The sequence below is a fragment of the Dipodomys ordii genome, unplaced genomic scaffold (genome assembly GCF_000151885.1).
Source record: "Dipodomys ordii isolate 6190 unplaced genomic scaffold, Dord_2.0 Scaffold58, whole genome shotgun sequence".
In the NCBI taxonomy this organism is placed as follows: domain Eukaryota; kingdom Metazoa; phylum Chordata; class Mammalia; order Rodentia; family Heteromyidae; genus Dipodomys; species Dipodomys ordii.
In genome coordinates, this window is record NW_012267274.1 from 9604651 (window position 1) to 9620730 (window position 16080).

General features: G+C 47.3%; 1 protein-coding gene across 1 annotated transcript; it reads left to right on the forward strand.

Annotated features, from left to right (window-relative positions):
• Positions 1-1139: 1139 nt before the first annotated feature.
• Positions 1140-14141, forward strand: Sfxn4 (sideroflexin 4). The gene is made up of 11 exons (XM_013021903.1): positions 1140-1350; positions 3151-3216; positions 6343-6417; positions 9154-9180; positions 9266-9320; positions 11322-11347; positions 12242-12295; positions 12387-12443; positions 12817-12882; positions 13847-13925; positions 14110-14141. Exons 1-11 carry the CDS (start codon positions 1312-1314, stop codon positions 14139-14141), a joined length of 576 nt encoding a protein of 191 aa, XP_012877357.1. The 5' UTR covers positions 1140-1311.
• The last annotated feature ends 1939 nt before the right edge of the window (positions 14142-16080 follow it).

Genomic DNA, 16080 nt, shown 5'->3' on the forward strand with positions numbered 1-16080 from the left:
CTCAAGTGGTAGAGCGCTCGCCTTGAGCTGAAGAGCTGAGGGACAGTACCCAGGCCCAGAGTTCAAGCCCCATGACCGACAAAAAAAAAAAATTCTCAATAATTTCCAAATAAGGAGTGTTGTGCTCTCCTTTCCCATGGGTCTTGCAAATTATGGCTCTGACTTTACCCAAGACCATATACATTTTTTTGTTGTTGTTTGCCTTGGCTTGAACTCAGGGCCTGGGCACTGTCCCTCAGCTGCTTTTTCTTTTGCTTAAGACTAGAGTTCTACTATTTGAGCCACAGCATCACTTGTGGCTTTTTCTACTTTATGCAATACTGAGGAATCGAACCCAGGGCTTCATGCATGCTAGGCAAGCACTCTACCAGTAAGCCATATTCCCAGCCCTTACATTGTTCTTTTTTTTTTTTTTTTTGTCAGTCATGGGGCTTGAACTCTGAGCCTGGGCACTTCCTGAGCTCTTCTGCTCAAGGCTATAGTGGTCTATCACTTTACACCACAGGGCCACATCCAGTGTTCTGGTGGTTAATTGGAGGTAAGTCTCGGACTTTCCTGCCCGGGCTGGCTTTGAACTGTGATCCCCACTCACCCTCTTGAGTGGCTAGGAGTACAGGTGTGAGCCACTGGTACCTACGTGTACATTTTTATTTTTGCCAGTCCTGGGACTTGAACTCAGGACCTGGGCACTGTTCCTGAGCTGCTTTTGCTCAAGGCTAGCACTCTACCACTTGAGGCAGTGTCGCTTTGAGCTTTCAAGCGTAATGCCCAAAAGCTTGGTGTGCCCTAAAAATCTGATGAGGAGGTGCAAGGTCTGGGTAAAGTATGGAGGGTCCCACACGCTGCTTACAGGGTCTTTGCAGTAGCTCTGTGACAAGGAAATCCCCTGGGCCTGGAGGCTCCAAACTCCAGAGCAGCTGGGAATGGGGTTGGGAGGACTGTGCCCTTGGGGGAGATGGGCTATGGGATCTGGGAGCTCACGGGAGACGATGGTGAGGACCAAGATACGGAGGGGGCGGGGATTGGTGTCTCGGGGGCGGGGTCTTCGGAGTCTAGGGGCTGGGACTTAGAGCCCGGGGCGGGGCCTACGGAGCCCTGGCGCAGGCGCGCGGCCACCTAGGGCGGCCGCAGGGCGGGCCAGAGCCGAGGCGCACGAGCGGGCCGCGGGGCGCCGTGGGGCGGATTGCCTGGCTTCTTTTCCAGGCCCCGCGGGGGTGGCTACGGCTTCCGCGCCCGTCACTTAGGCACCCGGAAGAGGAGGAGGAAGTGCGGGGCCGGTGGCTCCCAGCCTGCCCCGGCGCCGCCGCCCGCATGGAGCCCAACCTGCGCTTCGGCATCTGGGAACGCCAAGTACGCGTGGGCCGGCGCGGCGGGGGGCGGGGAGGGCGCGCGCGCGGCGCGTGGGGTCAGGCTGGCCCAGGTGACCTTGGCAGGCCACGTGGCTGCCCGTGGCTGCCGATTCCTCCTCCCAGAGGGGCTCGAGTGCGCCTTCCTCGCCCTTCCACCTCTGGAGCGGACCAAGATTGCGGAGGGCGCGGCTGCAGCCGAGAGCTTCGCTTAGGCCCGGGACTGGGCTGAGGAGGGTCTCCCCAAGGTCACCCTTCAGGGCGCCCTGAAGGAGGCCCGACCTCCCGGCGATCTCCGCCGAGCCTCTGCTGCGCAGCGCGTGGGAGTGAAGCGGGCCTCCCCGGAGCTCGGGCCTCCCTCCCCGGAAAGCTCACTGACACTCGGCCAGACCCCTCCGGCCGGAAGCCCCGGGCCGCGCCTCCCTCCAGCAGCGCCCTGGGTACTTTAAATGATAAGTAAAACCCTAGGCCTGTGGCTCACACTTGTAATCCTAGCGAATCACGAGGCTGAGATCTGAGGATCGCGGTTCAAAACCCTGCACGGGCAGGAAAGTCTGTGAGACTTATCTCCAGTACCATCAGAAAGCTGGGAGTGAAGCTGTGGCTTAACGTGGTAGAGCACTGGCCCTGAGCCCCAAAAGCTTAGAGGCTGGGTCCAGGCCTTGAGTTCAAGCCTCAGGACTGGCACGCGCGCGCGCACACACACACACAAATGGCAGGAAGAAATAACTGATAATGCTATGTTAATTTTAATAATACGTTGTTTAGCCTAGCAGTTGCCAAATAGTAATATTTCAACATATTACCTAAAAAACAAATGAGATGATTTCACCTACTTTTGCTATATTCTTTGTGGACCACGTATGTGATAGCCCTGCATCAAGCCCAACTCTGACTCCATTTCACAGCTCAGCTACTTGGGACCAGCCAACCAGCACAGTTCTAGTATTCTTTTGAAGATCATGACTTAGGTAGGGTCGTTTTGAAGGGTGGGATGTTGAGATGGGCATCTTAAGTGTGTGTGGGGGTAGAGGGCTTGTGGAGACAAACCAGGCTGGACTATAGTACTGAGATCTTACTGGTGTGTCTACCCTTAGTTATTAGTGTTAACTAGCTCTGAAAGCCAGGAAATATTCTGAGGTTTTTGGAGTTCTTTGCTTCAAGTGATATGAATGGAGGCACTTTGAACCCTAAAGACTGAGCTTACAACCCTCAGGGCCAGTTGATAATGAGTGGTTCCTGACACAGCCAGAACCCCTGGAGCTTCCTCAGGACCTTCTCACCTCAACTTCCTTTACCTGCAAGATGAGTGTGCTCAAAGCCAACTGCTGATAGCCCACACTTGTATTCTTGCTACCATGGAAGTTGAGATATGAGAACCAGTGTTTGAAGCCAGCCCAGGTAGGAAAGTCCTTGAGACTTTTATCTTTTAAACATCAAAAAACCAGAAATGGAGCTGTGGCTCAAGTAGAGTGCTGGCCTTGAGCTAAAAACAAAACAAAAAAAACTTAGGGAAACTGCCCAGGCCCTGAGTTCAGACCCCAGGATTTGTATGTGTGCGCGCGCACACACACACACACACACACACACGCACACACTTTGTTGAAAAGATTCTAAGAGCTGGGTGCAGGTGGCTCATGCCTGTAATCCCAGCTACTCTAGAGGCTGAGAGCTGAGGATTGCAGTTCAAAGCTAAGCAGGCCAAGACACTCAAAGCTAGAAATGAAGGTGAATAAAGTAAATTGCTACTTCTGCTATGTGTCTTGTTTTTATTAATTTCTCTGGTGCTTTTCTCCTACTTTAGTCTTTTGTTCAAAGATTTCTTCACTGGACAGAATTATTGGATCCTACAAATCTGCTCATTTCAATTGTAAGTATTTTCTTGTTTTCAGAGATAATTTCACCATTTTATATTGAAACTTGGAGATTGTGTTCCCCTTTTGAAAGTAGTTGAAATAACAGAGTTTATGAAATTATGTGTTTTTATTCTTTTTGATTGAGCATGTTAGGTTAGAAGGGTGACATAAGGAACTGGGAAGGTGGTTCAGTGGTAGAGTGCTTACCTTGCATGCATGAGGCCCTGGGTTTGATTCCTTAGCACCACATAAGCAGAAAAAGCTGGAAGTGGCACTGTGGCTCAAGTGGTAGAGCGCTAGCCTTGAGTTGAAGAACTGAGGGACAGTGCCCAAGCCCAGAATTCAGGCCCCATGACCAGACAAAAATACGTGTTTGTAGAGAGGTGTGTGTGTGCGTGTGCGTGTGTGTGTGCGTATGCGTGTGTGTGCGCGCGCATGTGCATGCGTGCATGTATGCATATATGTATGTTTGTACACATGGTGTGTATGTGTGCACACACCCATGTACCAGGCCTAGTCTAGGTGCTTGTGATTTAAAGAGAATAAAAACCAATTTTTCAGCTGGGCAAGGTGGTGTATATCTGTAATCTCAGCATTTGGGAGGTAGAAGCAGAAGCAACTTCTAAGACTGGACTGTTTCAAAACAAAAGCAAAGGACGGGGAATATGGCTTAGTGGTAGAGTGCTTGCCTAGCATGCATGAATCCCTAAGGTTCAATTCCTCAGTACCATATAAACAGAAAAAGCCAGAAATGACACTGTAGCACAAGTGGTAGAATGCTATCCTTGAGCAAAAGAAACTCAGGGACAGTACCCAGGACTGGTTTAAAAAAAAAAAAAAAAGTCAGGCGCCGGTGGCGCTAGCTACTCAGGAGGCTGAGATCTGAGGATCACAGTTCAAAGCCAGCCTGGGCAGGAAAGTCCGTGAGACTCTTATCTCCAATAAATCACTAGAAAACCGGAAGTGGCACTGTGGCTCAAGTGGTAGAGCGCTTGCCTTGAGCTGGAGAGCTGAGGGACAGCACTCAGGCCCAGAGTTCAAGCCCTACGACCCACAAAAAAGAAAAAAAAAAAAAAAAAGCAAATGTCAGGGATATTGGCTTATACCTGTAATTCAAGCTACTTGAAAGTTAAAGATCAGAGTGATCACAGTTCAAGATAGCCCTGATAGAAGTTATTGGTACTCATCTCAATGACAAAAACTGGATGTGGTGGTATATGCCTCTCATCCCAGCTATGCAGAAGGTCTAATAGAATGAAAGAAATCCAGGCTAGCCTGAACAAAAGCATATTAACCCTACCTGGAAATAAGGCAAAAAAGCTGAGGATATGATTCAGGTGGTAGAGAACCTGCTTAGCAAGTGTGAGACCCTGAGTTCAAACCCAGTACTGCCTCCAAAAAGCTTTATAACAGGGCGTATGGCAAATAACTTTAACTAAGGCCCTAAAGGGAATTGGGTAAACAGAGCAGGTGTGAGAAAGTGAGCCCTCAATTGGTCAGTTGGTTTAGTGCAGGGAACCAGGGAGATCTTGAAGGTCCAGTTCTTTTTTTTTTTTTTTTTTGGTCGTGGGGCCTGAACTCTGGGCTTGGGCACTGTCCCTCAGCTCTTCAGCTCATGGCGAGCTCTCTACTGCTTAAGCCACAGTGCCACTTCCAGTTTTCTGGTGGTTTTACTGGAGATAAGAGTCTCACAGACTTTCCTGCCTGGGCTGGCTTTGAACCGTGATCCTCAGATCTCAGCCTACTGAGTAGCTAGGATTATAGGCTAAGGTCCAGTTCTTCACCAAGAGAGCAGTGTCAACTGCTGAGGTTTGTGTGTCAAAGGGTCTTTTGGTAGTTGTATGCTGAGTGACCAGCTGTATTTGGCAAGCCATTCATTTGGGGGTGGCTCAGTTGTCCCAGTGAAGGAAGAGGATTTGAGTCAGTGTGGTGAGGGGTGGAAGAGGAGCTGCTCTTTGACCACTAAAAACCCTTTAGGACCAGAGTCTAAGGGCTGCATCCTTCTTTCCCTCAAGATGTTCCTTACAGTTATGTTAATCATAAAAACTAGGAAACAACCCAGTGCTAATGAGCAGAAAAATAGATAAAATGATATACAGTGGAGTGTTGAGTAGCACTAGAAGTATGAACTAGTTACAAGCAATTAATGAAAATGCGATGCTCAATGGAGAAACATAGAGGTGAGGATTGATGTAGCTTTGGTAGGATGGGAAAGGAATGAGACAGGGTAATGGTTCCTTCTGAAAAGCAAAATTAGAAGCAAGTATATCCAGATGTTCACAGTTACTAATTCTGGTTGAGGTTATTTTAGTTCTGTATATATGTATTTTTCTCTCACATTAAGAAAAGGAAGCTGAAGCCGGGCACTGATAGCTCACGCCTGTAATCCTAGCTACTCAGGAGGCTGAGATCTGAGGATCGCAGTTCAAAAGCCAGCCCGGGCAGGTAAGACGGTGAGACTCCTATCTCCAATAAATCACCAGAAAACCAGAAGTGGCGCTGTAGCTCACAGAGTTCAAGCCCCACAACCGAAAAAAAAAAAAAAAAAAGAAAGAAAGAAAAGGAAGCTGGGCGCTGGTAGCTCACACCTGTAATCCTAGCTATTCAGGAGGCTGAGATCTGAGGATCTTGGTTCAAAGCCAGCTCTGGCAGGAAAGTCCGTGAGACTCTTATTGCCAATGAACCACCAGAAAACAGGAAGTGGTGCTGTGTCTCTAGTGGTAGAGTGCTCTCCTTGAGCTGAAGAGCTGAGGGACAGTGCCCAGGCCCAGAGTTCAAGCCCCATGACCAACCAAAAAAGAAAAAAAGAAAGAGAGAGGAAACATGAACTGAACTGATTAGCCATGAACACGGGGCAGATGCAGGAATTTCTGGGATTCTGACTTGTGCCACCAGGGAGGCAGTTGATGTCTGAGACCTGGAGGAGTGGCAGCCACAGTAGAGCTGGAAGAATCTAGGAAACTGGAGAATCTATGTAACACTTGGGGCTGTCCTCATGGACATTCTCAGGGAGTGGAGAGCCTTGAAATCAGCTTTACAGTTGCGGTAATGTGTTTGGGAGACTGACTTGTGATTCTTAAATGCGTGCACAAATCTGAAAAATGCTGACTGTTGCTTTATTTCTCCATATTTGATTATAGGAAAGAATAGAAAAATCAAGACAACTATTGTTCACCAATGAAGATGCAGCCAGACACAACCTGAATGACCAAAGGGTATGTCTCCTGAGTGCAGATGTGCACAGATATGCAAGGTTCGAGGCTGGCTGAAGTTACCTTCAGTTGGTTTTACTTGGCATGGAGTGAAATCAAGTGGCACTTTGGCTATTAATCCTGTCATTGGACAGACACACTGCATAGGGGAACATCTTATAAAATTGTTGTTGTTTGTTGTTGTTTTTGGTCGGTTGTGTGGCTTGAACTCTGGGCCTGGGCACTGTCCCTGCACTCTTTAGCTCAAGCCGAGCACTCTACCTCTTGAGCCACAGCGCCATTTCCAGTTTTCTAGTGGTTTATTGGAGATCAGAGTCTCAGACTTTTCTGCCTGGGCTGGCTTTGAACCGCAATCCTCAGATCTCAGCCTCCTGTGTAGCTAGGATTACATGCGTGAGCCACCAATGCCCGACTTGTGTTGCTTTTTTTTGTCGGTCGTGAGGCTTGAACTCTGGGCCTGGGTGCTGTCTCTCAGCTAGCGCTCTACCACTTGAGCTACAGTGCCACTTCCTGGGTTTGTTTTTTTAGGTGCAGTTAGAATTCTGTCATATAAACCAGCAAGAAAACTGTTCTTCCTATGTAGTGCATATTAGTGAGATTCTTTATAGCTGATTCCTGAAATCTCATGGTAAACTCCAGAATTCAGACAAGCCCTCTGAAGTCAGAATCTGTTTTCCATCACAGGCAGTGTTCTGGGGCAGGATTATATTCTTGCCTGTGGGCTCAAACCAAATATTTTGTTACTTAGCCTGCAGCAGAGGGAGATTTCCAGAGCTCACAAACATCAGTCCCTCGAGGGAGCCCATGGCAAGTTCACATATTTAACTTAGTTTTTCTAAGAACTTCTTGTGGCCTTGGGGCTGACACTTCGACTCTGTTACAAATGATGTGGTTAATGGTGCAGAGTGAACTCCGAATGCAGCCAGCCTGAGCTGCTCTGAGCCAAGGGACAAGCTGGCTTCTGGATTTACTTAAAAGATAAATTAGGTTTTGGTCCATTCCATGTTTACATAGGACTTTTTAATATTCTGGGTAGTGTCTTCATAAGGATCATATCTTATCGTTAGTGCTTTTGTTTGGTCCTTTTTTTGATTTGTTCCATCCACGTAGTAGAAAATACCTATGGTCTTCCCTATCTTCCTGGCGAGGCAAAGGTCTCATCAGAAATAAGACTGCTCAGTGGTCATGTAAATTAGTGTAGCCACTATGGCAACCAGTATGGAGCTTTCTCAGAAAACTTAAATTAAGCTGGGCCCTGGTGGCTCATGCTTGTAATCCTAACAACTTAGGAAGTTGAAATCTAAAGTTCACGGTTTGAAGCAAGCCTAGATAGGAATGTCCATGAGACTCTATCTCCAGTTAAGCAGTAAAAAGGTGGAACTGGAGCTGTAGCTCAAGTAGTAGAGTACTAGCCCTGAGCAAAAAATAAAAATTAGGGGCTGGGAAGGTGGCTCAGTGGTAGAGCGCTTGCCTTGCATGCCTGAGGCCCTGGGTTCGATTCCTCAGTACCACATAAGCAAAATGAAAAAAGCCAGAAGTGGCGCTATGGCTCAAGTGGTAGAGCGCTAGCCTTGAGCTGAAGAGCTGAGGGACAGCGCCCAGGCCCAGAGTTCAGACCCCACGACCGGACCCCAAAAAAAACAAAACAAAACAAAAAATAAAAATTAAAAAAAAATCCAAAGATAGCACCCAGACCCAGAGTTCAAGGACCAGCACTTACACACACATATACACACACAAAACTAAAATAAAATAGATCTACTCTGTGGCCCTTCTTAACCACTTCTAGGCATGTATCTGAAGGAATATAAGTCAACATACAATAGAGGTAACTGAATCTCATGTTTCTTATAGAAATAGTCATGATAGCCAAGCTGTGGAATCAACCTAGTCCTACTACTAAGGATTGGAAAATAAAATGCCCTGCATATATATAGCATTTTATTTGACGATATTATTTGTCATTTATAGGAAAAAAAGAACTATAGATAATAGTGTTTAGATAAGCTCAGGAAAACCACATGTTTTTGCTCTTATGTAGAATCTAGAGTTTCATAATAATAATGATGTGAACTGACTGTGAAAAGGGTCCTGTTGAGAGGGATGAGTGGGAGCGGGAGGGGGAAGGTAGAGGGGTTGGGGTAGTAGATACTATAAAAATATACATATGTATGAATGCATAATGAAACCCATTACACTTGATAAAAAGGAGGAGGGAGAAGAGTTAAGAGTAATATAGATGGGTGAATTTGATTAAGCTACATTATATTCCTGTTTATAAATATAACTTTTTATATAATTTATGCTAATAAATTTTTGTTTTATTCATTTATTTTAGTACTAGGTTTGGAACTCAGGGCCTTGTATGCTCATTCACTCATGACTAGTGTGCTACCATTTGAGTCCCAGTTCCAGCTTTTTGCTAGTTAATTGGCAATTAGAATCTCTCAGATCTGTCTGTCTAGGCGGGCTTCAAACTAAGATCTACAGATCTCAGCTTTCTGACCAGCAAAAATGCCAGGAGGAGTAGCTCCAGGGGTAGAGCCATTTGTGAGTGAAAAGGCTGAGCCAGAGTGCAAGGCTCTGAGATGAAGCCCCTGAAGCAGTACTTCACAGAGGTTGGGTGGGGAGGGGGAGTGGGGGAGGAAAGGAGAAGGGGATAGGGAAAGGAAAGAGATTGGCCAGGAGACTTTTACTACTGAACTATCTTTAAAGTGTGCTTGTTTTTCCTCTTTTTAGATTAAAGAAGCATGGAAGAGGAGTCTTGTAAGTTTCAGCCCCTTCCTAATTTTTAGCCTCCTAAAATAATAAAAGCAATCATGCAGCTAACTTTTTTATCTGTCCTTTGAAGTCGACCGTGCACCCTGACAGCAGCAGGCTGATTCCTGCGTTCTTCCGGCCAGCAGGTGAGCTGATGCTGAGTACAGAAGTGGGTTGGGAAAACCTGGCTGCAAACAGAGAATTGCTTTTTTTCATTGTTCTATTCCCGGCCCAGTCCTTGAAGGGTTTCTGTGGACAATCTGGAAGTCACACCTTAAAAAGAATACTTGAAGGTTGTTGGGTTGATAGCAAAGAGCAGGCTCTGGGCCCAGAGCTGAGTCCATTACTGTGGAAAGATCTGGGCTTTGGGCAGCAGGGACCAGGCCTGTGGGGGAACCTGCCCTATTCTGTCAGGTTGGTGATGGTATCTGATGGTTTAGACCTGGCAGCTCGTGAGTGCTGCACGTGTTATGGATACTGCATAGTTTCTTGCTCTGTCTTCCATGGCATTCACTAAGATGATGGGAGCAGCATACGTGATCCATGAATTGTAAGCCATAAATGGGAAATAAATAGCCAACCATTTAGATTCTTCTTCAACAATTCATGAGAAAGATTAAGGTTAAGTGCAGGAGTTAGTGTTAAGAGGGAAAGGTATGGAAGTGGCACTGTGGCTCAAGTGGTAGAGTGCTATCCTTGAGCTGAAGAGCTCAGGGACAGAGCCCAGGCCCAGAGTTCAAGCCCCATGACCAACAAAAAGAAAAAAAGAGGGAAAGATAAAGCTTGGGACAGTGTATAGTGACTGTGGTTGCGTGGTAACTCTGTAGCTATGTGTGAGAAAGAATCGGAGTTGTCATGGAGATCTTGAGCACTTCATCTGTAGCCATGCTGCTAATCCCAGCTACTTAAAAGATGATTGGAACACTACTTAGAAAGTGATCTGGAGGGGCTGGGAAGGTGGCTCAGTGGTAGAATGCTTGCCTTGCATGCCTGAGACCCTGGGTTCCATTCCTCAGCACCATATAAGCAAAAAGAAAAAAGCCGGAAGTGGCGCTGTGGCTCAAGTGGTAGAGCGCTAGCCTTGAGCTGAAGAGCTGAGGGACAGCGCCCATGCCCACAGTTCAGGCCCCACGACCGGACCCCAAAAAAAAAAAGAAAGTGATCTGGAGTGGGCTGGGAAGGTGGCTCAGTGGTAGAGTGCTTGCCTTGCATGCATGAGGTCCTGGGTTCGTTTCCTCAGCACCACATAAGCAGAAAAACTCAGAAGTGGTGCTGTGTCTCACATGGTAGAGTGCAAGCCTTAAGCTGAATTGCTGAGGGACTGTGCCCAGTCCCAGAGTTCAGGCTTTACAACTGACAGAAAAAAAAAAAAGTGAATAAGGGAATAGTTTATTAAGTTTACAAATCTCAATGGCTGCAGGTGGTGGCATGTGCCTGTCATCTCAGTTACATAGGAGGCTGTAGTTAAAAGGGTGACACTCGAGGCTGGCACCCAAGAAAAACATGAGACCTTACCTGAAAATAACCAAGAAATGAGAAGGGCTAGGGGCATGGCTTAAATGATAGAGCACCTATCTAGCAAGTGAGCATCCCCCCCCCAAAAAAAAAAAAAAAAAACAAAAAACGAGGAAAGAAAAAAGAAGCTGGTTGCTAGTGGCTCATGCGTATACTCTTAGCTACTCAGGAGGCTGAGAGCTGAGGATGAAGAATCAAACCAGCCTGGGCAGAAAAGTGTGGAGACTCTATCTCCAACTAACCTGCAGAAAGCTGGAGGTGTAACTCAAGTTGTAGAGCACCAACTTTGAGCAAAAAGAAGTCAAGTGAGGGTGCAGGTAGAATTCAAGCCCCAGTACCAGAAAAAGAAAACTTTATCTGGAAGGATGGGTTAGTAACCGTTGACCCTGCTTCCCTTCAGGGAGAGCTCTGTCCAGGCTGGTGGTTATCTCCTGGTTAGATCTTTCTGTATTGGGCAGTTTTCATTTTGTGCCATGTGCATATAGTTACTATTTTTCCTAGTGAAAAAAGATAAGAAAGGTCTCCTTCAGTTCTGTGCCCTCGGGAAGTCACTAGGCGATGCCCCTTTAGGCCTGATCTCCTCGGGCGGCCCGCCTCACTGACTGCTCTGCTCTGCTCTGCTCTCCTTCCAGCTTTCCTGCCCTTGACGGCACCCATGGTGAGTAAGCTGCCACTCACATCAGGTTTGGGAAGAGGTCTGCCCATCTCCCTACCTCAGCTGGGTCCCTCCAACTCTGGGTCCCTCCCTGTCTCAGGATGGCCAGCTAGATGGACTCTGCTGTGACCCTGGTCCCTCTATCCCGTCTCTAGCTGGGCCTTGAGCTTCCCTGTGCCACACATGACGCCCTGTAGAGGAGACGAGTGCCCTGCGGGATTGCCCCTTCCAGCTTACTGTCACAAATGCCTGAGGTCATCAACTTATTCAAAGAAAAGGTTTATGTCGGCTCCTGGCTTCAGAGGCTGCGGGGCCATGGTTAGGTCGTCCCCTTGGGCTGGTAGCAAGACAGCACATTGTGGTGGGAGAGTGTCGGGGAGCAAAACTGCCTCCCTTAGGGCACCCAGGCAGCGAAAGAAAGGGGAAGGTCATGACCCACTGGCCCGAAGACCTTTTCCTTCACCTCCCAGTGTCACCTCAGGACCAGGCCTTTACACATTCAGCTGCAGCGAAGGCCTTTGGAGAGACATCCAGGTCTATAGTGCTTGCTTTCCCCAGATCCTCCCCCAACGTAGTTCATCACCCAGCGTTGGGAACTGCCCTGCAGGAACACTATGCACCTGGTGGTATTTCTGTTTTTGTTTGTATCACATTACAGACCATCCCTTCTTCTACACGTGCCCCTGTTTAGCTCTCTTGGCAAGTGCATGCTTCCCGGATGGCCTGCCGGATGCCCACAGGGAGGCTCCTGGGTATCCTTGGAGCCACTAGTTGAGGACCAACTAATTGCTCACTGAACATGGGCTTGGCCTCCGCCTTACTCTCCTGCCCTAGCACTAAGTCTCCCCTAGAAAGCGTTTTTGCTCCTGTAACTTTACTCTGCTTTCTTCTGAAAAGCTGTTTTTGTCAATGATGCCAGGAAAAGGAATGATGTCCACACTTGTCCCTCAGGTAAGGGTTCTTTCACTTACGTGATCACTGGGTTCTGTGGAGCTTGAAACCACAAAACCATAGCGTGATCCACTTGCCTCATGCCCCGCAGGTTTCCTTTTATGCCTACACAACAGCTTTCACCATCATCAATGGCAACTCCAGCTATGTGAGTTCTTACTGAACCCAGGCAGGGCGTGATTTGGGGTTATGTTGGATTTAGGATTTGTGTATGTGTGCATGTGCTGGTAGTGGGTCTTGAACTCAGGACCTTGGGTTCTCTCTTGGCTTTTTCACTTAAAGCCAGCACTCTACTACTTAAGCCACAGCTTCACTTCTGATTTATTGGTGGTTCAATGGTGATAAGAGTCTCACAGACGTTCCTGCCTGGATCCTCAGATCTTAGCTTCCTGAGTAGCTAGGATTACAGGCATGAGCCACCAGCACCCCACTGTTGTGTTTTGTTTGCTTGCTTGTTTGTTGTTGTTAGTTATCTTTGCAGGGCAGAAACTACTAATAGTGTACTTTGATTTTTCCCTTAGAGGCATCATGGGGCAGAGCGAGTGGTGTTAGGAACGGGAGCATTCAGTTCTTCAGCCTTCCTTGGAGTAGGTTTTTATTACCTATTAGATCCTTTCTCTTCCTCAAAATTCATAAAGCTTTATTCTGTTTACCAACGTATGTGTTAACCTAAGCAACTTAGAACATATGAGTCAACCTATAAGCATTTAAGTCAACCTATAAGCATTTCACTCAAAATAGTCACACTATGAGTCCTGAGTTTCCAAGTACATACAGGTGGACCTAGTATTCGAAGATTCTACTTCTGGGCAGTCAGCCAATTGTGGATGATAGAAGATACTTGAAAAACACTACATCTGTACTGAACATGTTACAGATATAAACAGTGCAATATGATAACCACTTACATACCCACTTACATTGTATTAGATACTCTTAAATCATCACAGATGCTTTTAGGTACATAGGAGATATACACAGGTTATAAGAGAGAACGCAAGAGTTTGCAGACTTTGGTATCTGGTATTTGGTATCTGGGATGTCCTTGCACTAATATCTATTAGAGACTGAGGGACAGCTGGACTCAATAGACCTCTAATGTCGATTGTGTCTTGCTTTGCATGTCACAATACTACAATGGTGAAAAATGCAGACTATAAAACCAAGTGTAGTTGGGTGCTGGTGGCTCATGCCTGTAATCCTAGCTATTCAGAAGGCTGAGATCTTAGGAGTATGGTTCAAGCCAGTCCAGGCAGGAAAGGCCATGAGACTCTTATCTCCAACTAACTACCAAAAAGTCAGAAGTGAAGCTATAGCTCAAGTGGTAGGGCACCAGCTATAAGCAAAAGAGCAGAGGAACAGTATCCAGGCCCTTAATTCACATACTAGTACCAACATACATACACACACACACACACACACACACACACAGGCACACGCACGCGCACACACACACAGGCACGTGCGCCTGAGAGTACCAACCAGTGTGAGCTGAGGTGAGAACTAAGTCAGCTAGCTCTGTTGCTCATGTCTTGTTCTTTTATTTTCTAGTTGTTCCCTTATTTCGTTCAAACAAAGTATCCCCTGATTAACCCTTTGATCAAAAGGGCCTTACCCATCATCTTTTTCGGTGAGTAAAAAGGGCGGGGAACGTGCTGTTTGCTGCTGTTTTCAGTCTTTGAGTCCTCCTCTGTCCCCTGAGACCTCAGGTGCCGTGACCACACCAGGACTGTTGACAGTGGTTGATGTGCAGCCTCCTGGGGCCCCAGGTCCAAATTGTGTCTTTGGCTTGAGATGTGACCCTCTTTCCGTAGATGCCTCTCAATTGTCAAAGGATGAACACTAACTTAGAAATTATTATTATTTTAAAGTGATACAAGAGGGCTGGGAAGGTGGCTCAGGGGTAGAGCACTTGCCTTGCATGCATGAGGCCCTGGGTTCGATTCCTCAGCACCACGTAAGCAAAAAGAAAAAGCCGGAAGTGGTTCTGTGGCTCAAGTGGTAGAGTGCTAGCCTTGAGCTGAAGAGCTGAGGGACAGTGCCCAGACCCAGAGTTCAGGCCCCACGACTGGACCCCCCCCCCAAAAAAAAAAGTGATACAAGAGATCAAACCTAGGGCCTTACACATACTGGGCAAATGCTCTACCACTGAGCTAACCCTCAGACCCCACAAAGCTTTTTTTTTTTTGGCCAGTCCTGGGGCTTGAACTCAGGGTGTAGGTACTGTCCCTGAGCTTCTTTTGCTCAAGGCTAGCACTTTACCACCTGAGCCATAACACCACTTCTGGTTTTTTCTGTTTATGTGGTACTAAGGAATTGAACCCAAGGCTTCATGCATGTTAGGCAAGCATGCTACCACTAAGCCACATTCCCAGCTTTATACAAATTGCATTTTAAAGTCTGTCTATACAGCCAGGCGCTGGTGGCTCACGCCTGTAATCCTAGCTACTCAGGAGGCTGAGATCTGAGGATCACAGTTCAAAGCCAGCCCAGGCAGGAAAGTAGTCTGTGAGACTCTTATTGCCAATTATCCACCTGAAAACTGGAAATGGTGCTATGGCTCAAGTGGTAGAGCGCTCGCCTTGAGCTGAAGAGCTGAGGGACAGCGCCCAGGCCCAGAGTTCAAGCCCCACGACCGACAAAAAAAAAAGAAGCTCAGGGACAGTGCCTACACCCTCAGTTCAAGTCCCAGGACTGGCCAAAAAAAAACAAAACAAAAAACACAAGTCTTAGGGACTTTCCTGCCTTGCTGGCTTTGAACCTCAATGAGCTACTGGCACCTGGCAACAAGCTTGCTTGCTTGCTTGCTTGCTTCCTTCCTTCCTTCCTTCCTTCCTTTCACCAGTCCTGGGGCTTGAACTCAGGGCTTAGGTACTGTCCCTGAGCTCCTTTTGCTCAAGGCTAGCGCTCTACCACTTGAGCCACAGTGCCACTTCTGGCTTTTTCTGCTTACATGGTGCTGAGGAATCTAGCCCAGGGCTTCATGCATGCCCCCTATGGCACATTTCTATTTCCCTAAAACCTTCCCATCTCCCCATGTATTCACTTTGCTTCCACTCCAAACCCTAGAAAAACATTACCTTCTTACTTTTGCCTCTTCTAGAAATTTCATATAAATGAGTTATCCAGTAGATATTTTGTGTGTTTGTGCCATTCCTGGGGCTTGAACTCTGGGTCTGGGTGCTGTCTTTTAACTTTTTTGCTGGAGGCTAGTACTGTATTACTTGAGGCACAGCTCCCCTTCCATGTTTTTGGTGACTAACAAGCTAAGAGTCTCATAGACTTTCCTGTTCAGGCTGTCTTCAAACTGTAATCCTCAGATCTCAGCCTTCTGAGGAGCTAGGTTATAGGCGTGAGCCTCCTGTGCCTACTCCAACCAGTAGTTTTTTTACATGGCTTCTTTTACTCTTTTGCTCATCCATTTTGAACCACACGTCAGTGTTTTGTTCTTTCTTACATTAGTACCGTGTGTGTGTAACAGACATTTTACACATAGGCGGTAGACAATGGGAGTCAGGCTAGTTTGTGGCTGCGCCAGCCTTGACTGGAGACTCTGCGTGTGGACCTGTGTTTGCACTTCTTTTCAACTCAGTTTAACTCCTTGTTGTCAGTATGGCTGAGAATGGCTCATGAAGCTGGAGGATAGAGTGAGAACAAGTGTTGAAGTAGCCACCTGTTGCCCAGCCTCTCCTGCCTGCCAGGTGCAGTGTTAGGGTTCACAGACCTGAGCCCTCACCTGTGAGGGGCCTGCTCCTGCTGGCTGTGCAGCCTGTGCCTGGGGTGTG

Excerpts from the sequence above, each read along its gene's own strand:
- Sfxn4 (XM_013021903.1), top strand. The coding sequence starts at position 1,312 with ATGGAGCCCAACCTGCGCTTCGGCATCTGGGAACGCCAA. Across the intron at positions 9,181-9,265 it reads AAGCATGGAAGAGGAGTCTT|TCGACCGTGCACCCTGACAG; the intron begins GTAAGTTTCAGC and ends TGTCCTTTGAAG. Across the intron at positions 9,321-11,321 it reads TGCGTTCTTCCGGCCAGCAG|CTTTCCTGCCCTTGACGGCA; the intron begins GTGAGCTGATGC and ends CTCTCCTTCCAG.